Source organism: Giraffa tippelskirchi, chromosome 3 (assembly GCF_054371585.1).
Source record: "Giraffa tippelskirchi isolate mGirTip1 chromosome 3, T2T-mGirTip1v1.2.pri, whole genome shotgun sequence".
In the NCBI taxonomy this organism is placed as follows: Eukaryota; Metazoa; Chordata; class Mammalia; order Artiodactyla; family Giraffidae; genus Giraffa; species Giraffa tippelskirchi.
This window is the reverse complement of record NC_137277.1, coordinates 190,256,087-190,283,273: the sequence shown is the minus strand read 5'-3', so window position 1 is coordinate 190,283,273 and position 27,187 is coordinate 190,256,087. Positions and strand designations below refer to the sequence as shown.

General features: G+C 55.1%; 1 protein-coding gene across 9 annotated transcripts in view; it reads left to right on the top strand.

Moving 5' to 3' along the window:
* Positions 1-24,065, top strand: part of PAX7 (paired box 7) — a 106,014-nt gene extending 81,949 nt beyond the window's left edge. For 5 of the 9 annotated variants that reach the window (XM_081580882.1, XM_081580884.1, XM_081580881.1 and 2 more), the window contains one exon: positions 12,870-13,825. In XM_081580882.1, the coding sequence (XP_081437008.1) occupies positions 12,870-13,286 (417 nt within the window). In that variant the 3' untranslated portion in view covers positions 13,287-13,825. Of the gene's footprint in view, positions 1-12,869; positions 13,826-20,121 lie in introns of those variants that run through there. The other 4 variants (XM_081580888.1, XM_081580886.1, XM_081580887.1 and 1 more) reach the window with 1 other exon arrangement.
* The last annotated feature ends 3,122 nt before the right edge of the window (positions 24,066-27,187 follow it).

The window sequence follows — 27,187 nt, the reverse complement described above, 5'->3', positions numbered from 1 at the left end:
GGTGCATGCCTTAGAGGATGGGGTGGGCACTCCATTCTGATTCCTTTCCCCACCCCCTTCTCAAACAACCCAGGGCATCGCCTTCCCAGCCCCAAGCGCCAGCCGAAAGCTCCTATCTCATCCTGCATCTCTTCCAGCCTGGGGCCAGCAGAGACAACATCTCTCCATGGCCGTCCCCAGCCTCTTGTTTGTTTGGTACATCGGAGCCGTGGGCACGTTTCTGCTAATTTTGTGGCTGCCTTTATCAAGTGGGGATTCACAGGCGCTTTATCCTCGATAAGTGGATTAGTCGGTGAGCTAAACAAGATGGTGTGGGACGCGGGGGCTGCTCCGGAGAAGATATTTGTTTCGCAAAGAATGGAGCTTGCGTCCCTGCCCTGTGCAGCGAGGCAGGCAGGGCGGAGGAGTAGCTGGCGGGCCGGCCCTCTGAGCTCCTTCTCCCAGGGTAGGGGAGCGCTGACTCGTGGGAACTGGCTACAGCACGAGCAGGAAGTGGGAGGGAGATTGGGTCCCCCTGGAGAAGCAGCCTCTGGGTCCTCTGGGAAGGGGAGGGTGGACCCCTGAGCTCCATTCCGCTCCCTGTCATCCCAGGCCCACTGGGGACTGTCACCTCCCTGGGCACCAGCTTCCTCGCCATCTTCCACCTTCCGATGCCCTTCTCTTCCCTCCTCCCTTTCCTCCTAGCCTTTTACTTCCTTTATGTTTCTTTTTTTTCTTCCCTCAAACGCCTCCAAAGGCTTTTTGCTAAGTGTTGTGAATCCAGACACAGATGAGACATAGTCCTTGCTTTTACAGACAACAGACCAAACCAAACCCAGAGGTCCCCAGACATGGCAACAAGAAGCAACTCTGGGTGCACAATGGACTTCTGGAGGTTTACTCCAAAGTCCAAAATGTGCCCCCCTCCCCGAAGGCCCTGGGAGTGGTGTGTAACATGTCACAGGCTGCTCATGTATTACCTTTAAAATGCATGCTCATTTTGCCTGCTTTGCCACTGTGGAGCCATATTTGTTGGCCATCATAATAAAATTTACTAGCACCAGGGCAAGTCGATGCTCCAGGAAGTTGTCCCATGTCATCCTGTGACTTGGCATGGTGCATGATGCCATGCAACATCGTGGATGTCGAGGCTGGGAGAGAGGCAAAGATGACTGGACATGTGGAGTCTGGGTGACCAAGAGGCTGATGTAATCCTAGCAGATACAGGGCGTGCAGAAGGAGGACTTGGGTCTGAGTGGACGTGTGGAGGTCAAGGCCGGGGGTAGGCAGGCGGTGCCCAGGAGAGAGGTTGGGGCAGAGATGTGGATTTCAGTGGCGTCTCTCTAAAGAGACCAGGAGATGGAATGCATGTTCAGAGGGAGAGGAGAGAAAGAGGCTGGGAGGATGCTTGGCCCATCTGTCCCCCTAGGTGGATGAGAAGGCGGGGGGACTCAAATGTTTTCTTTTTCCCTTCCGTTTCTAGTGTACTGGTGGCCAGGAGCTGGTCTCCTCTGTGCTGCAGCAGTCTGGTTGGAGGGGGGCGGGGAGCGGAGACCCCTCTCAGAAGGGAAGGAAAGGACGGAGCAGAGCGGCCAGGGTCCCCAGCTGGTCCTTGCAGCGCCCGTCCTCCCCAAGCTGCCTCCAGCTGAGTGTGATTTTGCTATTTATTTACATGTAATTATTGCTATGAGGTGCAGATATTAACGCTGTCAAGAGCAATTTGCTCTGACATTTTTCACTCGCTTAGTGCCCCCGCCACTCTCGAAGGAGCCCAGGGCTCTCCCCGCTCGGGCCGCTGCGCGCTCGGTGGCCCAGCCGGGAACCACCCAGCCGGCAAGGAGTGGCGTCCGTGAGCTCACTCGGCTCCTCTGCAAACTCATTAAGCTTCGAAATTGAATTTGGTCCTGGAGAGGGCTGGCTGGGCCCTGCTCCACCCAGACGAGGCTGACACAAGGCCTCTCTGCCCTGCCCTCCTCCAAGAAAACCGGACAGAGGCTGGTGGCGGAGGCTGGCAGAGGGCAGCTGGTGAAGCGGGTGGAGGGTCGTTGTCAGAGAGGTGGGCGCACCCAGCCACCAAGGGTCAGTCAGGGCCACTGACACCCTCTCAACCCCATCAGCTGCTCACCCAACAAGAAAACCAGGCAGCTGTAACTTTGGGGGACATTACTGCACCCCTCTAACAAAGAGGCTTCCTGTGGGACCAGACAAGCGTCTTAGGCCGCCTGCAAAGGATGGTACCATGGGGTTGGGGCGGGGGAGGTACTGAGCTGGCCCTGCAGGAGGAAAATGCTAGAAAGAGAATCGACTTAGGAGTTACACTTTCTGAGTTCAAATCCCAGCCCACAAGTTCCCAATTGTACAGACTTGGGCGAGTTTTTGAGTTTCCTCAAGCCTCAGTTTCCTGATCTGTAACATGGAAGAGCCAATACCCATACTTCATTGAACCTAACGGTTTGATCCGGTGTCCCTAGTGGCTAGTGCTAAAGAATCTGCCTGCTAATGCAAGAGACACAGGTCCGGTCCCTGAGTCCAGAAGACCCCCTGGAGGAGGAAATGGCAACCCACTCCGATATTTTTGCCTGGGAAATCCCATGGACAGAGGAGCCTGGCAGGCTACAGTCCACGGGGTCGCAAGAGTCGAATATGACTTGGCAACTCAACAACAGCAAGATGATTTGAGGCTGGCCCTTTCTTTTCCTTCTCAGAAGGCCTCAACAAACACTTCGCACACAGCTAGCATCCTGGCTGCTGCAGGCATAGCACGGTGCTGTGGATGGGGAGATGCATTCCAGTTCTACAAAGATTGAAATCACATCATTCGGACAGCTGTGCCAAGGAGTGAATGGCAGTGCTGGCCGCAGCCATAGTAGGTGCTCAGCACATAGTAGGTGCTTAAGAATGGAAGGGTTGGATCAGGTTTCCTCCTGAGCCTGTGGATCACAAGGGGCTGCTTTATTCAGAAGAGAAAATTGAGGTTTGCTCCTGTTTTCATTCCTTCTTTCCGCTCTCAGAGGGCCTGAGCCATCAGGGTGGCGAGTCCCTAACGCATTGTGATGCGTGCCAGCTTGTCTGCCCAGGTTCTAACGAGGCCTCCCTGCCGCCACTCACTCCCTGCCATGGCCAATCTGCGGCCAGTCTCGGGTAATTACGGAGGGGGAGCTCCCCCACCCCGCCAAGCCACCCTTGTCCCCCACCTCCTCTCCCAACCCGGGCGGCTGAAGTCAGGAGGCCCCCTCCCCCGCCCCCTCAGCCCTCTCGGCTGCCCCCCGCCCCCCAGCTCAGCCAATTAGGCCCCCGACACCTGGAGCCGCTGACAAACTGCTTCTGTCACTTGCTCTCTGTCTTTCATTAGGGCCGCCAGGGAGGGGAGCGGGAGGGGAGGGGGAGGAGATGGCATCTTTCATGCTTAGTAAGGCCAGATACATTAATTACAAAACGGCCATTTGCCGCGTGAAAGTGTGCTAATTAAATTTATGCAATCATTATCTTTAAATAGTCATATCTTTCCCGGCGATCGGCCCCTTCCTTCTCCAACCCCGCCGCTGCTCCGAGCGGACTTGCGCTAATCCCGGACCCCATTATCGCGCCATCGGAGACGGTGTCTGAACCCTCGCACCCGCTCAGCTCCAGCACCCGCCGGGTCCAGGGCCCGGAGCACGGAGCTCAGAGCCGGGAGCCCAGAACCGGTGGCCAGGATCCCGCAGCCCGGGGCCCGCGTACCCATCCTGGCACCGAAAGCCTTCAGGCTGAGACCAACCCAGGGTCCACCGAGGAGGGGGAAGCCCAAGCCGGCCCCCTCCCCACCGGTATTTCTAGATGTTTCCAGAGATACAGTTTGACAGCTTGTTGACCAAACATTGGAAATGTGTGTGAGAGAGGAGAGAGCACCTTAGCTCCTTGGACAATGAGTGGGAAGGCATCCTGTGCACCCCACCCATTTTCTATGCACCCCCATTTTCTAGACAGCCTTTAGCTAAGCCTGCAGGACCCCTGAGGTGAAGAGGGGGCTCTGACACCCACAGAGCTGAGGGGAGGAGAGGGACCTTGTCTTTCTTTTCATCCATCCAGTCTATGCCAGGCCTTGTGCTGGGGATAAACAGATAAGTCACTCACACATTCATGGGTGTGAGTTCATGCTCACACACATATGCACACACAGGACTCTCACACGGCGCTCACACAAGCTCACAAGCACACACACAGAACTCATCCCTGCGCATGTACTCTCATGTACACGTGTGCACATACACGGCACTCACGCATACACACAGAATCCCCTCACACTATGTGCCCACAGACTCACAAACACACATGCTAAGTTCTGGTTGGACACCCGCTGTGTGATGGGCAGTGGGAATAGGACAGTCAATGTGCCTCTAGTAGATCTTGGTCAGACCCAGGGTCAAGGTTGCTCTGCAGCCAGGGCAGAAATGGGGCCCCCAGTCGGGCTGAAAAGTCTTCTCTCAGAGAGGCCCTTTTTGGCCTCCCCTGTCCGAGTGGACCCCTCCACACACCAGGAGGCTCTTGCCAGGAGGTCTTGGCTGAGTCCTCCCTCTGCAGAAATTACCCTCCCTGCTTTCCTCTCCAATCAAACAGAACCTGACTCCTGCGTCTTTTCGGGTCCCCGGTGTTGAATTGGGCTTCCCTCATAGCTCAGCTGGTAAAGAATCCGCCTGCAATGTGGGAAGATCCCCTGGAGAAGGGACAGGCTACCCACTCCAGTATTTTGACCTGGAGAATTCCATGGACAGTCCGTGGGGTCGCAAGGGTAGGACAGGACTGAGCGACTTTCACTTATGTTGAGCTACCCCATGGCGGGGAGAGGGGAGCCGGTGGGCTTGGGGGCAGGGCCAGAGATGGCAGCCCATGGCCCCGCGTTCTCCGCGGCGCGCTGGGAGCCTCTGAGGCCTCCAGACCCCAGCGTGCGCCCTCGGTGAGGTCACCTATGGGGGCAGGCCGGACCAGGCCCAGACATGCAGGTGGTATCCACAGCAACACTCACACGCGAGACTCACTCATGGTGCTCAGACACGTCACGCACAGCACTCTCACACGATACTCACGTGAGCTCACAGGCACACACAGAACTCATACCTGCACGTACTGTCATGGGGACATGTGTGCCCATACACAACACTCACACATGCACACAGAATACCCACATATATGTGCACATGCATATGTGAACTCCCACACTAGTCTCAAACATGCAGTATCCCCATATGGGCCCATATAATACACACACACACACACACAGAGTTGAGAATGACCCAGAACCATCTATGGTAAGTGACAGCCACAGCCAGTGCAGGGCTAGAGCACTGGACTAGGAGTCAGGGGTCAAGTGTTCTTGCCCCAGTGCTGTCCCTCATTCCCTAGGTTATTCTGGTTGAGATCCTCCTGAGCCTCAGTTTCCTCATCTGAGAAACGGGGTTAACAGTTTCATAGAACAGGCTTAAAGGGAGATGGGTTTGGAAATGCAGCATTCTGTGCTTGTGCAAGAGAATGGCCTCCCTGGAGGGCTGGGTGGGGACAAGTGAGAGGGGAACAGGAGTCAGGGGCAAGGGAGAGGCACTTGCTGGGGTACCAGCTCTCCTGGTTGGGGGCAAGGGGCACTGCTGTGTGAGTTGTGGCTGGTGGAGGGGGTGGCGGGCTAGGGCCATAAAGCAGAGAGAGGGAAGGAAGGCAAAAGGAGGGCGGGGACAGGGAGACCTGCAGGAAATCTTGTTTGGAAGCTCAAAGTCAGCACCCGAAGCCCATTACCGCTGTCCACAGGGGGCAGGGAGCGGGGAGGGGGCCCAGATCCTCTTAGCTGAGAACTAAGCGCAGGAGAGGGGGGAGCGGCGGGGGGCGGCTGCCTGGGTGGGTGATTTCTCGCTTGCACTAATCCCAGCATGGAGCTGGGAACAGGCGGCCGGACGGGTGGGGTGCATCTGTGTGATGTGTGTCTGGGCGTCCGTCGGGGGTGATGGGGGGGGGAAGGGGGCGGGGGTAAATGTAGGCACGGAAGCTTGCATTAGTGAACTGGCAGTTATGCAGCTGAGGGGCTGTGGTGTGTGTGAATGTGTTTAGGTCTGTCCGCCTGTGCGCATCTGGGAAGTGTGTGCATGGCGTGGGGGCAGGCAGTGGTTCACGTGTGTCCTTCTCTGTGTGTCCGTGTTGGTCCGTCTGTGTAATGCTATGCTTATCTCACTGTGAGTGTCTGTGTGTGTCCTGTGTGCAAGTCCGTGATTTCACCCACATGGGTGTGGACGTGTAGTCATATGGTGTGTGTAGCAATAATAGTGATGATCTGAGACCGGTGATTCTCAAACTTGGCAGCATTAGAATTACCTGGGGAATGAGCTTTTAAAAATCTCGGTTCCCAGACCCTCAGGTCAACTATTCAGAGTCTCTGAGGCAAGGGGCCCCAATCTCTGGGCGGACCAGTACCTCCTATCCGATCAGTGGAGGCATTAGATTAGAAATAAAGTGCACAGTCAATGTAAATGCGCTTGAGTCACCCTGAAACCATCCCCACTTCCTGGTCTGTGGGAAAATTGTCTTCCGTTGGGGCCCGCTGCTCTAAGGGACAGGGTGCTGTCATCAACGTTTTAGAAGACCCTGCCGGTGTTTGCGCTGGGCGGCCAAGGTGGAGAAGCAGCTGTCTCTGCAGACAGGGGCAGTGGCCCCTAGTGGGACCACCCTGTGCCTGCTCCCTGGCCTTTAGCTTGCCCCTGTGGGATTTAACGGGACACAGGGATGGACTCCGGGCCCTGAGGGACTAGGGCAAGTCGCGAGCCAGGCTTCTCCACATCAGCCCCAGCCTGAGGCGGTTTTTGGCCCCAAGAGACAGCCTTCATGTCATGCAGACAGAAATTGCATTGCGTCCCAGGCAAGCTGTGCCCTTACCTTCTCTTGTTGACGAGAGGAAGAGGCTGCCCCCCAAACAGGCCCCTCCAAGCTCTTGTGGAAGTCAGAGGGATGAGCTTGTAAGAGGATGGACCAGGCAGGGGTGCAGTTGGTTCTGAGACCTGGAGTCAAAAGTGTTCAGTGTGCCGAGACGGTCATTTTGGGGCCAAAAGGAGTGACTCTCATGGGTTCCGGGACCGTCTACACTGCCAGACGTTGGTGTGACACTCTGCCTGAGTGCAAGCCGCTGAGCCTCTGTGAGCCTCAGTTTCCCCACCTCTGAAGCTGTGGTCCATCTCCAGGGTGCCTCCCAGCTTTCCTGTGTGTATTTGGGTGCATCTGCATTCATGCGTCTTGTGTACAGGTGCATTGACGAGTTTGAGGAAGGTAGGAGGGCATACGTGCGGTTTATCCTGGCGGTTTACTGGGTTTTGATGGAAGGCTGTTTGGCAATCTGGAGAAGAGGCATTTGAGCTGCCTCCCCTTCCGGGATTCAGGTGTGTCCCTGTGAGCGCTGTGTGTGTTGTGCGTGCACGTGAGTTCTGGGCCTTGCTAGTTCGCCGCTGGGGACTTCGAGATTCGCCATCAAGTGAGCAGGTTCGAGGACCCTCAGGGACCAAGGCAGGCCATGAACTACCCCTCCACAGACCATCCCCCGGAGCGGGTGTGACCTGTCCTTGTGGCCCATCCTGCTCCTTTCCAGAGTGCAAGCCGAGTGACACTTCGTTCAGAAAGCACCTGCTGGCTGCCATGCGCCATGGGGCAGAAGAGAGGGAAAAGGCAGGGTCCCTGACAGCGAGGAGTTCCTGGATCTGCCCTCCCTCAAGCCATGGCGCACGCAATCCAGGTGGAAGTTGGGGAGGGGGGAGAGGTGGGGAGAGCTTGCATTTACCGAGAATCATGTTCCTGCTGAAGCATCCTATGTGCGTTTACTCATTTAATCCTTCCAATGACAGTTCTTATCCGTTATTATCACTCCCATTATACAGATGAGAAAACTGAGGTACAGAAGGTTACAGAAATTGCCCAGGGTCAAAACTAGTCAGTGGCAGAGCATGGATGGATGCTCATGCAGACATCCTGGCCTCCCAGTGCTGCAGGGAGACCCCTCAGAGCCCTGATTGGCCAAGTGCCCCCAGTGAAACTGCTGTCCCTCAGGGCCTTGGGCCTCAGGGTCTCCTTCTGGCGTGATGAGGTGGGGCTCTCGACCTACCTCCTGGTTGCTGGTCCTGTGGCCTTTGGCGTTGTTCCAGCCCCAGTCTCACCTCCAGGTCTGCCATCCTGACCACATGCGTCTCGGCCCCTGCCCCTCCCTGCCCGCCTGCATCCCGCCACGGCCCCCACTCGCCCACCCCGAGCCAGGCCATGGAGCGCCCATGATGGCGATCGCCCTTCTAATTGCAGCCTCACTCCCAAAGCCACGTTCGGTTATCACAGAGGGTGCAGATCTCACAGCTCAGCCTCCCCGGTCCCAGGCCCTCGGGGCCAGCTCAGGAACGGAGGGAATTAATTACATTTTCCCATCCCCTTCTTTTAAAGTAGGGGAGTGCCGGCAGGTCCCCGGGGAGGGGGCGGTGAGCGGAGGATGTGGAAGGGGGGCTGCTGCTAGGTTCCCGTGGCCCCCACCCCCCAAAACCTACAAGCCTCTCCCCAGTGGGCAGAAGGTGGGGGCGTGGGGAGGTGAGGCTGGCCCCTCACTGATTTAGTCCGGTGGAGGCTGGGACTGATTTAGAGCAGAGGGGCGGGGGGGTGGGGGTGGGGGGAGGGACGGCTGTCACTCAGCCTGACGGACAGCCCAGAGATCTGCCTTCAGATAAAACCTTACAGATGTGGAGGTCGGTATTGATTTTGAGTTAGTAACGGTAAGGTACCAAGAAGTAATACATTAGTGAAAGCAAGGTCACTGGAAAGAAAGTAAAACCCACTGGGGGAGAGGCCTCAGCATTCTTGAGGGGGGCGATTACTGCATCAGATCAGGACTTCCTCAAGTTCAAAAGGTTGCAGGCCCCAGACCTTTGGCTGGGCCCCTAACTGTGGGCCAACGCTTCCTGCTTCCCTGGGCGAAGGGGGGCCCGCGGGGGTCCGTGCGCCCGCCCAAGGCTGGCGAGGGCCGTGTGGGCCTGCGGAGCTCTGCCCTGTGGGGCTGCCACGGGCCTCGCTCCTCATGCTGTCCGGCTCAGCTTGCTGTGGGGAAGGATCACAGCAAGGGGCGGGGAGACACGGGTTCAAGTCCCAGCTCTGCCACTTCCTGGCACTGCAATCTCAGGTGCTCCTTTTCGCATCCCTGTGCCTTGATTTCCCCATCTGCAGAATGGGAGTAAAACAGCTCATTTGCTGGAGAAGTCATCCCATGCTCCACCTCTTTAGAGGGGTCCGACCTCATCAGCTTGGAAGCGGTCATGCCTTGAGACAGGAGGCTGGATGCAGGCAAAGCCCTCTGATCCCCAGACTTCCGGGCACCCTGGAAGAGAGCAAGCAGATGCTCCGCACCCCCATTCACACCCAGCCCAGATGTGGACCTGATTTGATGTTGCAGGGAAAATCCCACTGAACAAATCCCATTACAGGAAAAGCTCCCTGGGCCCGAGCAGATTCTGAGCTGTCTGTTAATGGTGCAGGGTCCAAGCCCCCCCAAGCCACTGGGCACCACACGAACCCCTTCTCACAGAGCATTCCAGGAAGGCTAGCGTTGACCTTCTTGCTGTGTCTCAGACCTGCTAGGCATGTTCCAGCCTTTGCACTTGCTGGCTCTTCTGCCAGGACCGCTCTCTGTTCTGTCTTCCCCTGGCTGAGTCTTCCGGTCTTGCTAGCGAGGGCCTCCCTGACTACTCCACATATTTTGTCTTTCTTCCATAGCACTTATCAGTAATTGGAAATTATATTGTTTGTTTTCATCTTCCTGCATTTGACTGACTGGCAGCTCCTGGAAGTCTTGGAGCTATTACTCTTCATTACTGTATTTCAATGCCTGGTGCAGTGTCTAGCACATATTAGGTGCTCAATGAATATTTGTTAAGTGAACATGCATGTATTTGACAGGATTTTCTGAGCTTATAGTTTGTAGGAGGTACAGTGTAGACACTGGGGCTGCAATGATGGACGAAACACAATTCCATTCCGCCCTCAAAGAGCTCACAGCTGAGCCCTGTCTCTAGCCTGGCATATAGTCACGCTCTGTGAAGTGTCTTGTGAATGAATAAGTGAATGAAGGAAGGAACGATGTCTCCAGGAAACACTATATGGTTTGTGATAGCTGGGACATAAAGTGCAAGGTAGGAAGGGGTGCGGGGAATTGGGACAGGCAGGTGGAGGTCCAGTCACACGAAGCTTTGCCCTGTTCATCTGGGAAGTACCGAAGAGCCACGGATAATTCTTGAGCAGTGTAGTCAGATTTGTTGGACGGTTGTCTGCAGGTCTCTGCCTTGCAGGGTGAGTATGGATCTATGCACACCTCCCAGCCTGTCCTCCAAAGCATCCTCCTTCTCTCCCCAATACCTCCCCACTTGTCTCCTCCTTCCCATCCTTGCTGGGCCTGGCATCTTGGTGATTTATAAAGAGAAGGGTTATACCAGAGGCTCACCAGGACTGACAAACCCTCACGAGAGGCTTCCCACTTCACAACGATCCTTTTGAAGAAAGGGAAATGTGTTTTCCCTGAGCCTCTAAGTTTGTTCTTGGGGCCAGGGCTCCTTGAAGGAAGAGCAGTGTTAGTGTTCATATGGGGTAGACAATGGGAGGGAGGGTGATTTTCTTAATTTAGATGGAAGCGAGATCTAGACTGGGAAACTGACAGGCAACCTGGAAGAAAATTGGGTCTCCTAACCCCAGGGCAGTGTTAGATTCCTGAGTGCCCCCCAGACCACCAAACACACACACCCAGCAAATTCCTCGGGCCCAAGACCCCATCACAACAGTCAGGAAATAACACTCCACCTGTGTTTTTGCACTCACTGGGTTGACACCCTGGGAAGTCCCACCCAAACCTCACCAGCTGCGGTGGAGACAAAGTCAAGCCCAGTAGACCTGGTGTCCTTGACTTTGGCTCTGGGGGTGGGGTGAGGGAAAAAAAGGACAGAGGAGGGGTGACCCCCAAGGCTGAGAGGCGCATGCTGGGTGCGTTGCGGGAAGAGTCAGGGGAGGCGGTGCTCATGGTATTCTTGAGGAGCCAGGCGCTCTGGGGGTGTGGGATCCCACCCCACACCCTGAGGGCACCTACATCTGGAGTAAGAACCTCTACCATGGTCACATGTCTAAAACCCATCCTTGAGAGTCAGACTTGACATTATCAGGCCAGAGGGGTCAGGCCCTGGCACACCCGCTGTGAGATCTGGGGAAGACGCAGCTCTTGGTGGGCCTTGGTTTCTCCATCTGAGAAATGGGAGTCATGACTCTGCCCCACATGTCTCTGGAGGGCTCTGCACTGGCAGAGTCACACCGAGTCAGTTGCTAAGAGGAGAGAAAGATAAGGAGGGTTAGAGAATCTGGGGCCGCTGATGGCTGAGCACGTCCCACGTGCAGAGCCCGTCTCGGCCTCCCGGCCACTCTCTGAGGATAGAGGTGGTCGTAGGGTTAAGGATTAGCACGTGGAGGAGCTTGGGATCTGGCCCTGGCCTGGGGATTCCACATCGGTGCCTTCTGTCTGGGCGATGCCTCACGCCTGGAGCAGGGATGAGTCAGACCGGGGAAAGTCGAAGTTTTCACAAGGTGTCCAGTCGGCCAAAAGTTCACTGCTCCAATGTGCAAAGTCCGCTTTCTCCTGGGGGGCGGGTGGGGTCAGCAGAGAGCACACCGTGTGCCCAGCATGGGTGGCAGTGAGGCCCTTCAGCTCCATGCAGAGCAGGCTGTCAGCAAGGCAGGCCTCGCCTGGGCCTGGGGTCTCCCTCCCATAAAAGGTGGCATTCCCAGGAGGTCACCAGGGTCCCGGGCCCGGCAGGTCAGACCCACAGGGACTTCTCTTCCCTCCCCTCCCCCTCCTCTCTGGATTGGCCAGGTCACCCCGGGCCCCTCCCCTCCCCTGCTGCCTTTACTACCCTGTCTCCAAGAGCTGGACCTCCAGGCTGCCCGAGTGCCCTCCCGCGGGCTCCCACAGCCCCCTCTGTCATGCCCCTCGTCACTACAGATCTTGATGGTCTGCCCCCTGCCCCCCAGACCCAGACCATCTCCCCGGCCAAGGTCAGGAACCAGGGCTCTTCCTCCTCTGAAGTCCCGGGTCCTGGCCTGAGGCTTGGAGCCACAGTCATCGTCTGTGTGTGTTTGTTGAATGAATAAGTGAGCACACCAATGAACCAACACCAGGATCTTTCAGCTGAGTTTCTAGAGACGAGCCTCACCGTGTGAACTGGGGTTGCCATCACCGATAGTGACTTCCTGTTTGCCGAACCGTGCCAAGTGGAGAAGGGGGTGATGGTCACAGACATCTGTGAAAGCACTTGGAAGCACTGGCCGTGTAGGGGCAGAAGTTCAAAGTTGAGGGTGTAGTAGGCCTAGCACAGGACAGGGAAGGTGACACTGGACAGATCCAGAGTCTTTAACCTTGGTGTCAGAAGATGGGGGCATCCCAGTCTGATGTGGGAGACACAGTTCCTGAGGGAGCTCCCTGTCTGATGGAAGAGAAATAATTAGCCGGTCCATTCCTTCATTTGCTCATGCACCTATATATTCACTCATTCAGCAGACAAGCTCAAGTGCCCTTCAGAGCTGGGCCTGGGAACAGAGAGGGGAATGGCCTGCCCTGCCCCCAAAGCTCTCAGTGCAGGGATGCTCCCTGGACCAGGATTTAACCAGACAAACCACTAACCATCTTCCTCACAAAGGCAAGTAAGCCAAGTAAACGGAGGATCTCAAGGCTGCAGGGACCTCAAGGGAGAGACTTCAGTGAAGGCCTGTCCAAGGCCAGCCCGGCATTGCCCCCGCGCCCTGCTTGCCTCTGCAGGGTCCCCCAGGGGGCCCCGCATGCCCACCCTGCGGGGCCACCCTGCTCTGATGCTCTCTCCCCACAGGTGATGAGCATTCTGAGCAACCCCAGCGCAGTGCCGCCGCAGCCGCAGGCTGACTTCTCCATCTCGCCGCTGCACGGCGGCCTGGACTCCGCCACCTCCATCTCGGCCAGCTGCAGCCAGCGGGCGGACTCCATCAAGCCTGGAGACAGCCTGCCCACCTCCCAGTCCTACTGCCCGCCCACCTACAGCACCACCGGCTATAGCGTGGACCCCGTGGCCGGCTACCAGTACGGCCAGTACGGCCAGAGTGAGTGCCTGGTGCCCCGGGCGTCCCCCTCCCCTCCCTGTCCCGACACCCCCTCCACAGGGACCTCCCAGTTACTTGTAGAGAACTGTGAGGTGGTGTTGGGTGGGGGTGCCCGTTTCACAGGTCAGGAAACTGAGGTCCAGAAAGGCAGAACTCTCGTCCTGAGATGATACTGAACCAGACCCCCACACTCATGCTCCTCTTGTCTTGGAGCCTCACTATCCCGTAGGAATATAATATGAGCCACCAGTATCATTTAAAATTTCCTCCTAGCCACCTTTTACAAGTGGAATGATTTTTACTAACATTTCTTAGGTAACCCAGTATATCTAAAAGATGATCATTTCGATACATAATCCACATGAAATGATGAGTGAGACTTTTTTACATTCTTTTTTTCATAGACTGTTTTTGAAATCCAGACTGTTTTCCTTCAGTTACTAAGTTTTCACTGGAACTAAGCAATCTGCCTTTGTTTCATGAAATTTACAACTGGAGGAAGTAGATTTACACACTCAAGTTGTTCCAAATATTTTGAAAAATTTCTCAGTCACTGTGAATGTGATTGTGATAGTCGCTCAGTCATGTCCGAGTCTTTGAGACCCAGGGACAGTGGCCCTCCAGGCTCGTCTGTCCGTGGAATTCTCCAGGCAGGAATACTGGAGTGGGTAGCCATTGCCTCCTCCAAGGGCTCGTCCCAACCACTAAATTAAAGCAAATTACAGGTTTTAAATCTAAAGAAAATCAGATCGGAAGGCGACATGCAGCTCCCTGCTTGCACCAGGCACGTGCCGAGTGCTGGAGAGCCAGGGGACAGATCCTGCCCCTTTCTCCTTCTCCCGCCCCCTCAGCAGGGTAAAGCTGTGTCTTGAGTTCTCTGCCCCACCCCCCACCCTCCAGACTGTGAGCCGGTCTCTGGTGCCCACCCCAAGCGCCATGCTCTTGGACTCCGGTCTGGAGCAGAGACGGCGGACCCTCAGACTGGGCCGTAGCCTCCAGCTGCCAGGTGGACGGGGCGGCTACAGAGCCAGTCCCGACAGCCGGTGGTGGGGGGGTGGGGGGGTGGCGAGGTCCCGCGGCCCCCCCCCAGCCCCCGGCAAAGGCGTCACCTGCTGGTGTCAAACTAATCAGAAGGGCGTGTGGCAACAGGGTGTGACCTCCCAGCCCAGGGCCCCCTCTGCCCCTCCGCATCCCCGGCCTGGCCCCCGACCTCTGCTTCCTGACCCCACCCCCACCCCCACCCCTCACACAGCCTCGCCTTCATGGCTAAATGCAGGCCAGCTGTGCCGGCCTCCACCTCCCAGCTGTGTTCATGGCCTCTTCCCTGTGGATGCGTGTGTTCACGTACGTGTATTTAGGTGAGCGCAAATGTACGTGTTAAGAATACGTTGCAGTTTGTGTGTGTGTGTGTGTTGTGTGATTTGGCATACCCAAGTTAGTGCACACATTTTGTGTCTAGGTGAGTACGCGTATATACATGGATACGTGAATGTGTGAGTGACACAGTGTATATGTGCACATGACGATTTACATGTGTGAGTGTAAATGAGCATATTGTGTACATGTGGTGGCATGTGGGTTTATATGTGAACATGTGTACACATTTGGTCATGTGAGTCTATGTGGCTATAACATAGATGCACGTGTGTTGAAATGTGCGTTCAGGTGTCTTCGAGTGGCTCAGTGTGTGTGTGGCTGTGTGTGTGTTTGACCTGCTGTGCTATGTGGAGTGAATGTGTGCATGTGTGTAAATATGGAATATGTGTAGCTGTATGTACATGTGTATACATGTGTTTGGCATGTACGTATGCTGGGATGAGTGTGTGTATTTGGAGCCCAGGTGTGTGCAGAGTGTACATACAGGTATGGATATGTTTGAGCGTGGGTACAGGTGCGGCTGTGTGCACTGATGTCCAGGTGTGCATCTGGGTGTGTGAACTCATGTGTGTATAACTGTGTCTGTGTGAGTGTGTGTGTGTGCCTGCGTGTCTGAGAGCTGGGTGAGCATGCGGGCACGGCGGTGTCTCCAGAGGGGCCAGGGTGACCCCGTGCCCCAGCCTGCGTTCCTGGGCACGGAGCAGGACACACATGCTCTTGATAAAGAGTTCAGCGTGGCTCCAGCCGCGGCTCCGGCCTGGGGCGGGCGTTAGTCACACCCGGAGCCCGTGCCCGACTCCAGGGACGCCTGCCCAACTCGGAAATAAAATTAACCCCGAAGTCAGCATGGGGGCCACGAGGGAGGGGGGATCAAAAGGGAAAGGGCCCAGGAGGCGAGAAGGGAGTTTTGTTCCCCTTCGCTGGCGGAGAGCTGGCTGGGGTTTCCTCCCTGCCCACTCCTCACCCCCCACTCACCCCCCACCCCCCTCACTGTTCCGACCTCCAGCTCCCCCCCAGTCACGCCCCTCCAGCCCCACCCTGCCTCCCTTGGCTCCGCCAGGGGCTGCTCAGCGCTCCTCCTGGGCCACCTCCTCCAGCCCTCCCCCAGGGGCGCCCCAGCTCAGACCACACTCCCCTCCACCTAGCCCACAGAGGCTCCCGGGGCACACTAGCAGAGGACTGAGGGAGAGTCTGCCCCTCTACCACCCTGACGTGGGCAAGTCACCCGCCTCTCTGAGCCTCAGTCTTGCCATCTGTGAAATGGGGGCCCAGGGATTCGATTCCATTGTCTTGATGTTTTCCCATGGTACCATCCCCCTCAGCTGTGACACCCTGGGACAGCCCAGGGAAACACATGGCATTCCCACTGCCCGCCTCCCCATGTCCACAGGCAGCTGAATTCACCACAGTCCATGTGTGACAGCCTCATGTTCTAAGCCATGCTACATACGCCCAGGGCCACCTGCCATCTGCCCACACCTGTCCTGTGCGTGAGTTAGCCCACTGGGCACTGGGTGAAGTGCATGTTCTTCATTTTGTGTAATCCTCAAAAAGCCCACGTTATTTGTCCTCAGGTTACAGATGCAAAAGCTAAGGCTCAGAGAGGCTGGGAACTTTCCCCATGGTCACATAGAAAGTGAAGTCTCCTAACTTCAAACCTAGTTCTCGTTGAGTCAGACTACAAACTTGTGCAAGATGTTGAGTAATGCACACTAGACCTGGGTGTGGAGTCCTGTTCACAAGTTCACATGTATCTATGCATAGACAGAGATTTATTTCTCTGTGAGTATTCACTACTCTATGTCTATAATGGCTTCAGGGCATTACTTTACAACACGCATGTGTGTAAAGAAAGGAGAAGTGATCATTTCTTGAGCATCTACTGTGGGTCTGGCATTCCATCCTCACCGCCATCCGGTGCAGGGTGCTGGCTTATTCCCTCTGGGCAGGTGAGGAAAGGGGATCCCAGAGAGGTTGGCTGGGATTACCAAACAGTATCTATCCAGGTGCACAGGGCCACCCCTTTAACCGAGGAGAGCATCACTTTCAGGGTGCCTGGGGTCAGGTGGACCAAACCCTAAAGCAGGAGAGTCCACCTCCTCTCCTTGGTCCTCTCATCTTCCCAGGGACACCTTCACACCCTCCTCCCCTGCTCCCTGCCGTCATCCGTCCATCCGTCTGTCTCTCCCCGTCCCTAAAGGGGGTGGGGGCCGGGGGGAAGGGACAGGGCGCACGGCAGATTAATATGGCCCTGGTGTTCCCAGAGGCCAGGGCCGTACTAATGATGGGGCTGATAGAACGCAGAAGTGTGAAAAGAATTTTAATAGATCTGACAAGTCTAATAAGAATTTGTGTCTGGAAGGGTCCTCCTCTGGGGCCGCTGGCTGATGAGACACTGACGGCTGAGATTTGTTTACTGGTTGGCATCGCCACCACCTCTCCTGCCAACTCCTGATTAATCTAATTTGAGCCGTTGAGAGCCCAGGCTTGGGCACAAGGCAGAGGAGGGGAGACTCGGAGAGACAGAGGGACAGGACGGGCCACTGACAGGCTGTAATGAGCAATGTCACAGCCCTGCCCACGCCGGACCCCAGCCCCACCCCGGGGAGAGGCCGGCTCTGAGGGATGACGGGTGCCCTTGAAGTTGGCTGAGTGGTCAGTAAGTTTGGTGTTTCTCGGTGTTTCCTTGGTCGTCTTGACAACAGGGCCTGGGGAAGTAGCTACAGCGTGCAGGGCCATGGCTGGTGACAGGGAGAGACTAAAGAGGAAGAGACAGAGTGACCAGAGGCACAAGCAGAGTAAATTCAGGCTCCTCCAGCTCACGTGTGTCTGGGCCAGTGGCTCTTCCTGAACCTCAGTCTCCACATCTGTAAAATGGGAACAGCTGTAACCTAAAGCATGGGGCTGTTGAAAGCATTAGATGAGATATCGTCTGCCTGGCACTTAGCAGTTCCCATCATTGTTATTCCAAGCCAGACCTTTCTGCCACTCCTGCAGGAAGAGCTGCCCTTCGACAGGTCCCTTACCTTGCCTGGAGTGGACAGTGGGGCCAGTCCAGGCTTCGGGTGGCAGGCTGTTTCATACACTCTGAAGTGCTGTGTGGGGACCAGGGATGATTCTGCAGGAGGCTGCTGTGTGGAGCTGGCAGGGGTGGTTAGCAGCTAGCATCAGACAGCCTGCATTTGAATTATGGCTCTACAATTTAGGAACCCTGGGATCTTTCAAGTTATGCAGCCTCTCAGGGTAGGGCCTCAGTTTTGTCATCCATGAAATGGGGATGGTAATAATCCCAGCCTCACAAAGGTATTCAGTTCAGTTCAGTTCAGTCGCTCAGTCGTGTCCGACTCTTTGCGACCCCATGAACCGCAGCACACCAGGCCTCCCTGTCCATCACCAACTCCTGGAGTTTACCCAAACCCATGTCCATCAAGTCGGTGATGCCATGCAGCCATCTCATCCTCTGTCGTCCCCTTCTCCTCCTGCCCCAATCCTTCCCAGCATCAGGGTCTTTGGGGAATTAAATGAGATGATGTACATCAAGTGCTTAGAGCGGGACTGGCACAGAGCCAGCTCTGGGGGATCTTTAGAAACGTCAGCTCTTCCCCGCCCCCCACTTCCTGTTATCAATCTGACAACCTGGCCTCCTCTTGGACGAGACCTGGAACCCAGATACGACAGACCCCAAGTAGTAGAGATGGTGTGGTCACAGCTGCCGGGTCCCCCTGAGACCAGAGATGGGAGGTTTTCTCCCCCTCACCCAGAGTAAGGGCCGGACCCTAGGCAAGGGTAAGGTGGGCCACCACCACTCAGCCCTACCAGCTAGGAGCCTGGAGGCCGAGTAACCCTAGAGGCAGCACCTGGGGGCTCAGCGTGGGGAGCGGAGGGGTGTGGAGTCCACGGTAAGGCCCCAGGGCATGCGAATATCCTTTAGGAATCCAGGGAGCTGTGCCCTGAGACCCCTGCGCCAGGCATCTTAAAGCACATTGTCTCATTCGGTCCTTAAAACAGCCCTTGAGGAGGCTGGAATTTGTCCTCACCGTTTTACAGACAAGGAAGCAGGGCTGGAGAGACAAAGTGTTTTGTTTTGCCCAAAGCCACGTGAGCAGGAGGTAGTTGGGAGTCAGTTCCCCTGTTCACTGTCCCTTTCCTTCTTTTTCCCATCACAGGGCGTGCCCACTTACTGTGCCCCAATCCTGGGAGCCCTCATCCGTCCAACTCACTGCGCACCAGGCATGGTGCTGACTGACCACTTTATATACATTTCCTCATCTAATCACAATAACCCTTCAACTCAGGTGCTATTATTATCTTACAAGGAAACTGAGGCTTGGAAAGATGAGATGGTATGTCCCCAGATCACACACTGAGCGTTGACAGGTGCAGAGTTCGAATGTAGGTTATTTGGGCCCCTAGGCAGTAGGACCTCCTGGAACTCAATTATTGATACAGCCCATCTCGGCTCCCTATTTGCCCTCCAGCCACACCATCACCTCCCGGCTCTAGCTACCCACCCTAGGCAGGGGCTCCCCCAACTTTGGGAAGGCATGGAGAGTGTTACCTGGCCCCTCAGTGAGCAGGGGACAGTGAGGGGAGCCCTCTCTTCAGCTTCCTCTCGCCTCTAGATCGGAGGGGTCCCTGAAGGTAGGATCGGCCAGAGCTGCAAATTCCGGCTTGGGAGGCAGCCTGTCTGTGCCTCAAGGGGCCTCGGTCACATGCCAGGATGGTTTCTGCTGCAGCCCCAGGCAGGCACAGGACACAGGCGGGCCTACCTGCACACCCCTGAGGCGTGGACCTGGCAGAGGTAGGACTCACCTGCGCACAGTCACCTGCGCTCCCACTGTTCCCCTCACGCAGGTGCACACAACTCAGCCATATGTGTGCACACGTGTAAGTGCAAGTATGGTTTGTGTCCATCCTCCCTCAAGGAGATTCTTGTTTCCACGGTTCACACACACGTGAGTAGACGCCCTCAGACTCTCATCCCTCTCCTCTGGGTAACCCGAACTGGCACAGCTGAAGATCTCCTTTTCCTGCACGGACCCCTCAGCTCCCAGGCAAAAGCGCCCTTCATTTTTGAGTAAGAGGTCTTGCTCTGCCTCAGCCGTGAACTGGGCTTAGGGTCCAGAAAAGGCAGAAGGACCTTGCCCTCACTACCACCTGGACACCAGGGGACTCGCCGGACGTGCCTCAGAACAGGGATGGGTAGAGGCATATTGGGGAAAGGGGCAGTTCTTCACTAGACAGTGCGATACCCTGTGTGCTTTCCTACAGAGCCCATAGGGGAGCTGGGTAAACAATGTGGTAAGCAAATATTTGCTGAATGATTGGAAAGGAGGTGAGTCTTATGAAGAAATTGATGGATAGGTGGGTGGATGGATGAACGGGTGGATCGACAGACGAAAACTGGACAGGCAGCCTGATGATGGGTGGACAACAGGTAGATGGACAGAGATACGGTTGTGGATGGACGGATGGAAGAAGAGATGGGTAGAGGCAGAGAAGGACGGATGGGTGAATTGAGAAATGGACAGATGGATGGATGTGTGGATGGATGAATAGATGTGGGACAGATTGAATTAATGGGCAAAAAGAACCTCAATTTCTAGGAGTCTCTCTTTTTTTCCCCAGCTGCTGTTGATTACCTGGCCAAAAACGTGAGCCTGTCCACACAGCGCCGCATGAAGCTCGGCGAGCATTCGGCTGTGCTGGGACTCCTGCCTGTGGAAACTGGCCAGGCCTACTAGGGCCCCTGGGGCGACTTGCCCCAGCCTGAGTCCCCAGCCTGACCCTTACTGATCCCTGAGACTCCCATCCTCAGTCCCTCCATCGCCCTGGGGTCCCTGGAGGCCAGGGAAGGAGCCCATTCCCTTCCTGTGGCCAGTCCTCTGGGGACAGGCAGCCTGCCCACCATTCATCTGTGGTTAGGGACCTGGAGTGACCCCCTTGGAGTCTGCCCCTCACACTCCCCACTGGAGGGTCTACTGGTCAACCTGCCGTCTTGCCCCAGCCAGATTCTGTCATGGCCTCTGTCATCTCAGACCCAGAGGTCACAGCACACCCTGAACAGAGCACTTGGGCAACCAAAGGAGGATGCTGTCTGGAATGAGGCCCAGGAGCCCTTTGACCCCAGTGCCAGTGGGTCCCCTGGACAGAGGTGGAGCCCACGGGGCTGATCTCGGCGGAAGGGCTGGGAGCCAGCCCTTCCGGGTGGGTCTCTGACTCAGAGCCTGAACCACAGCTCATCCTCCTCTGGTTGCTGGGACTTTAGCAAAGGAGTGGGGACCTTGGCCCTGGGGTGCTCCCAGGAATCACACACGAATTCTGAGGACTTCAGGACCCTCTCCACTCACCTCTGCGGGTGGAAGGGGGAAATCTAGCCCAAGCAAGGGGACTGGGATGACCAGGAAGAGGCCTAGCCAGGGGGGCAGGGCCACACGGGTGGGGCTTGTTGGTAGTGGGTTGGCCCAGGGTACCAGGACCCAGGCCAGGCATTCGGAAGGAGCTTTCGGCTCTAACGCTGAAGCCCCGGTTCCCACCTTGCCCACCCCGTGTGAGGTCTGAGAGCACCCAGACCCTCCAGTTTTCTCATTTGCTGAATCAGATGGCAGGGGGCGGAGATCAAGTCCTAAGGACGTGTGAATGACGAGGCAGGCTCAGAGGAGGGCGTTGTAACTGGGGTTGCTCTGCTGTGGGCGGCAAGCCTTTGTTGCCAAAGGCTTCAGCTGTCTGCCTTCAAGTCCACACCCTATGGAGCTTCAGCTTCTCACAAAGCCTCCTTCAGAGACCCAGGCCCATCTCCTGAATGCCGTGCCCTCTGGAAGGGCGCCTCCGTCTGCTCTAGAGAAGGGTTCTTGGATCATGAGGGACTGCTTGCCCCACAGACAAGACCACAGAGTCCCCTTGGCATTTGGGGGGCAGGAGGGGCATCTCCCTGTCCCACCCAGACTGGCATCTTTCAGTGTTGACCCGTTCTCAGCTGAGATGGCTCTGTCTTCCGATCCAGCACACCTGGGCGTGGAGCTGTGGGCGTCTTTGAGCCACTGCCCCTGGGCAGAGAGGGGCACCAAAGGTTCTGGAGAAGAGGGCACGGTCATCTTCCTTGGCCACTCCAGTGGCTCTCCCCAACTACCTTCTCTTTACAAGTTGAGACCTTTGGGGAGTGGCTCAAGCCCCTGACTACGGCCTCCCTTGTAACTTTTCACCGCCTTTACCCTTGATCAAAATTATATTCATCTTCATCACCGTCGTCATAATCTACACGTGAATCACCTGCATCAAGTCCTACTGGGTCAAGGCGCTTGAGACAGGAGACAGCCCTGAATCTGCGCAGACCGGACCAAATTGCTCGGCCCCTCCTGGGCACCTGGCGCCGCCTCTCTGCTCAGCTCATGCCCGGCCCTCAGCTCACAGGACATTCCCAGAGGGAGGGGCTGCCGCTCTGGGAGTCAACCTGAGCTCCTCCCTCCTGGGGAGCTGGGTTGGCAGGATCCTAGGACACTTCCCTGCATGGATATCGCCTCTGCGACAAGCGCTCTCACCTGCTTCCCAGCTTCAGTCCAGTAGGCCCAGGCCTGTCCTGGACTGTGACCAAGGTGGCCTGTGTCTCTGGTTTTTAAGGAACCTATGATTAACTGGGGACAAACAGACTCTTTGGTAGCAGTGGACACCCAGACACGTGTGGCCCATCAAGTTCAGCCAAAGTTTCAACGAGAGCACCCAAGGCAAGAGACTTTGGGCTCTTCAAGCTCTGGACAAAAAGGAAGGATGTGTGTTGTTTGTTGGTGACCGGTCCGTGTTTTTGTAGCTGTCATAGCCAGGAAGCAGTTCTTCCTTAAGCTGAACTACAGTCTTCATCCACATTCCTTCAATGGTCAGTCTTTCCCTCTGGAAGCCGGTCTCAGCAATCCTCTGCATCTCCTTATACCCTAGGTTTTCCAGGAGCAGCAGGGATCTCAGGCTGGTGACATCAAAACCACCCAGCTCCCCCTCTGCCCCCGGAAGTGACATTCCAATGCTAGGACCAATCGAAATATCTGCCTCCGATGGCAAAATGGGTGTAAACCAAATGATTTCTCCTTACATCCATCTTCTTTGGAGTTCTCCCAAGCGACCATCTTGGTAGCAAATGGGACTTATTCCCCCAGGCGCCCCATCCTCCTCAGAAAGAGACCCTGACCCTGAGAGGTTTGTTCCTAAAACCTAGTGTATTAATGTGTCTAACCAACTCAGTCCGTAAAATTCCATCTGGTGTTGGCAGATTGCAGCTTCACCGGCAAGATGATATTGGATGAGAATTATAAAGCTTCCAACTCTTGAGGGTTGACCACAGGCTGAGAAAGAAGGTCTGAACCCCAGTGGCGAGGCTGGCCCAGAAACAATCCCCGCCCCCCAGCCCTGTAAATAGAGTCCATAGCAAAATAAAACATACTTCCTCCAACTTCTCACAAGTAGCTATTGGTCCTACCTATGGGGGCCCCTCTTCTGAACTCATTGTACATTAGTTGGAAACGTGGTGATGTGCTGTTCGTTTATAGGAAGTTGACTTTTATAAATATATATAAATACTCAAAAAAAAAAAAGGAACGAAAACCCCCACAGTGCGTGTCGTGCTAGCGCCAGGGACCATCTGTAGGGATATATCCGCGTATCATGTGTTTCAAATTATACATTCCAGGCTCTGTTGGGTTCTTTCATTTTTATTGCTTTGTTTTTCATTTGGTATTTCTCTCTTGCTATGAAAAAAAAAAGTGACGTGTAAGAACCAAGCTATGTTTTTTTTTACTTGTATGCTTTCCTTGATTTACATTTGCCGTTCTTTTGCCAGAGGAACGTGAAGGAGGAGAGAGATAGGGGGAATGAAAGAGAAGGAGAGACTAATCAAGAGAGAGGTTTGCCCGGAAGGAGACGAGAAGGTCAGATTTTCCATCTGGCCTGAGAACATGGCAGAGTCATGATCCCGATCACTCCACCAAAATCCTGTGTCGTTGGACATGGAGTGGGCGGCACGTCCAGAGATGTGGATCCAGGAACGTGGGAAGCTCCACAATGGCCCGAAAAAGACGTGATGCTCTGGGGCCTCTCTCAGGGTGATACTCTCCTCAAGCCCCCGATCGTGCCCTTCTCTGTTGGATGCTTTTTGAGGCCGACTGACCTTCTCCTTCCCCTCCTGCAGAGGCACCACAACCGAGGCCAAATGGGGGTCCTCCAGCGCCATCTTCAAATGCTCAGAGACATCTCTGTATCGAATAAGGCCAATCCCGACCCGGGAACCATCTGCATAGCACTCTAGATCATTCCTTCTTCCTAGTAACGGCAACCTGGTTGCTTCCGTGTTTGACTCACAGCCATTTTCCTCCATGTGGGAGTGAGTGTGTGTGCGTGAGAGTGTGAGTGGGGTGTCGTGTGGGCACGAAGGTGTGTGTTTAAGTATAATCACACCATAATTTATTCACCTATATGGAGTAGTAGACTAGAAAGAGAAACTGGCATCTGCTTTAACTACCTGCTTGTAAGCGCTTCCTCTGTAACTCAGGCGTAACTGTTACATATACATTAAAAAGAAATTAAAAGCATCTCCAGGGTTCCATGTACTGTTGATCTCCATGTGCGGCTGCCCTTAAGAGGGACTGAGGGGCGGTCGGTAAGACCTTTGCCCTAACCTAGAGGGTGTATGTTGGGGGGCAGGAACTACGTTTCTCGTGCTCCCTACCAGGTCTCCTGGTGCCAAGTGGATGCTGGACACAGCAAAAGCCTCATCAGTAGTGGTTCAGTGGACGCACCTCTGGTGAAACCTCAGTTCTCTTCACTAGAATTTTCCTGCACGTAGACCCCTCTGTGGTCCTCTCCTAGTACCAATATACAGAATTTGCAAGGTGGGAGAGAGCTCACAAGTTTGCTTATTGTCTTTCCGGCAGAGCCTGATAAGAGAGATCTGGGGGCCGGTGAATTTGGAGAGCCTTCAGGAGAAATCCTCGAGGGCAGTGGCCCCCAAGTGTTTGGTGCCAGAGGCTGATTTCGCGGAAGGCGATCTTTGCACAGGGGATGGGGCAGAGGGAATGGTTTCAGGACGATTCAAGCACATTACATTGATTGTGCGCTTTATTTCTGTTATTATTATATAAGCTCCAACTCAGATCATCAGCCATTAGATCCAGGAAGTTGGGGAGCCCTGCTTAAGGGAGTGAAAGGAGAAGGATGGGGAAGGAGCTGGGCAAAGAGGAGGTTTTACCTGGAGTCGAGCCCCAACCTGGTCCTGCAGAGAGCCCTGGGCTGAGAACCAGAGAATAGAGTTAGCCTCACCCTGAGATGGGGGATTTTTTCTGCGCAGATCAGTCCTTCACTGGCTGCTGGCTGTGCCTGGGAATGGGATGGGATGGATGTATGGATAAAGGGTTCACGTGGCCAAGCCCCTCTGGTTAAAGTGGCCCCTGTGGGCTGAGGGCAGTTCTACAGAGAAAGGAATGGCAATGAGCCCTCAGCAGCAGCTTTCACATCAGTTGGGGGGCAGGTGCGCTGGCCCAGTCAAAAGGCCTCTGGGCAAGGACTAGCGCCATCTCCACATGCGTTCCTCCGGCTCTAAACCAGGGTGCCCGCGTCATTCCACGGCGCTGGTTTACAGGGACCATCTGAACAGGGAGGGGGAGAGTTGGAGGAGTTTGGGGGGAGATAATGTACATGAAAGAAGAAGCTAAGTCCACCCAGTCCAGCCGAGTTCTCTTCCCAAGGTCAGACCAGTCGGAAGGCTGCCAGCCATCCTTCTCTGCATAGAATCCCTGCAGTGTGATGAGCTCGATACCAGCCCCTATGGAATCCAGGCAGCGTATGTCAGAATCAGGGCCCTCAGCCACAGTCCAGCCCAGGTCCAGCCCAGGTCCATCTCCCTAGCTACCTGCCACCTAAGCTGAGCAGTTGTCACTCAGTAAATCAGGAAGATACGGGGGAGAGTCAAGAACTAGTCAAGTTCTACTCTGACCTCTGCATATGACTCACTGTGGGTCCTGAGACAATTTTCTCTCCCCATAAGACTCTATTTCCATACATTTTTTAAAAAGCAGGCTAGATGATATCTAAAGATCTTCCAGGTTACCGTGATAATAAACTGAGCCAAAAGCTGGTCTCAAAGCAGCCTGGAGAGTGCCCAGGTGGCTAGGAGCTGTCCTTCACCAGTGCTTGGGAAGCAACGCAAAGTGCTAAATGGTAGGCATATGATGCCGAGCTGCCCCAGACCCAGATCTGCCCATGGGGCCCCCCAGAAAGCTCTCTGACCCCCTTTTAGGGAGCTTTCTGGGATCCCACTCAACAACCTTTGTACCCCAAAGAAAGCTGAGAGACATAGCCCTGTACCCAGGCACACACTTACTATCCAGAATAAAATCAGGTTTCTGTGCTTAAGGGAAAGGGGAAGAATGGATATTTATTATTAATAGACAAGTGTGCATCGGTCAGCTTCTGCTACAGCAATGCTGCGTAATATAGCCATCTCTGTGCCTGTCTCATTTGTGAGGCACACGTGATGGCGGGTGAGTTTCACAGCCTTTCCTTGAGAAAATTTACTCGTGAAGGAAAGAGTTTCCTGAGACAGGAGATAAATGGAGCCTTGAGATGGGAGGGAACCCAGAACAGAAACGGGTTTCTGAGAACAATCCTGTCTGTTGCACAGTTAAGTCTAGAATGTCTAGTCCTCCCAAGAATGCAGCTTCCACAACTCCATCCCATCCACTCCCCAGGCCGTCACTGACTTCCTCGGCACAGAGACTCCCTCCTGCTCCTGATCATGTAAGTATCTGGGGCAGGGAGCAGGTACTCACTGGCAAGAGGAGTCAGGAGAGGGCATTCAGGTCTCCGGGCACCCCAACTCTCTCCCCTGGGATGAATCAAATGTGCCATCTCAGGAGAAGCTCCACCCCTGGTTCAAGGTGCTCTCTGCGTGACTGTAGACAAGCTACTCCCCATCATCCTTCAGATGGAGATAAAAATCTGTCACAGTATAACAAGGCTGGAAGGCAGTAGCAACGACCCAAATCTCAGTGGCTTAACACACCAAAGGTTTACATTTTTCCTTGTTCGTATTCATGTTCAAGACTCACCATAGTCAGCCTGATAGAGAAGGGACATCATCTTGAGTGTTACTGTTCGCTGGTACCAGAAGGAGAGAACTGGGGAATCGTGCACTGTCTCCTAAAGCTTCCACCCGAGGGACTCATCACTTCTCCTCACCCTTCATAGACCAAAGCAAGTGCGATGGCCACAATGAACTTGAAAGGGAGCAGGGAAGCGTAATCTATCCTGTGTCTGGGAGGTGAGAGGTGGAACTGGTGGGAACAGCCCTCCTGACCGCAGCATCTGCTGCAGGGGTTACACGAGGGTTGAATGAGGCTATAGATGAGAGAGGGAAAGCACACGTTCCCTTGAGCACCACCTCTGAGCTCTTCTCTAAGACGTCGGGAAGGGCAGGCGTAGCAACAAAAGGACAGACACAGACAGTCCCGTCTCTATGGGAATGGGAACTCCATCTGCAGAGCTCCGGTGATGGGCCCAGGCACACAGATTTTGTCATATCATCATCCTAACAGCCTTGTAAGGTTGGAACCGCACGCTCAATGTTTGGGGAAAAAACTAAGGATCAGAGAGTTGGAGTCACTTGCCCAGCTCACACTGCTGGTCCGTGGGAAAGACCAGACTCTCCAAAAGAAGG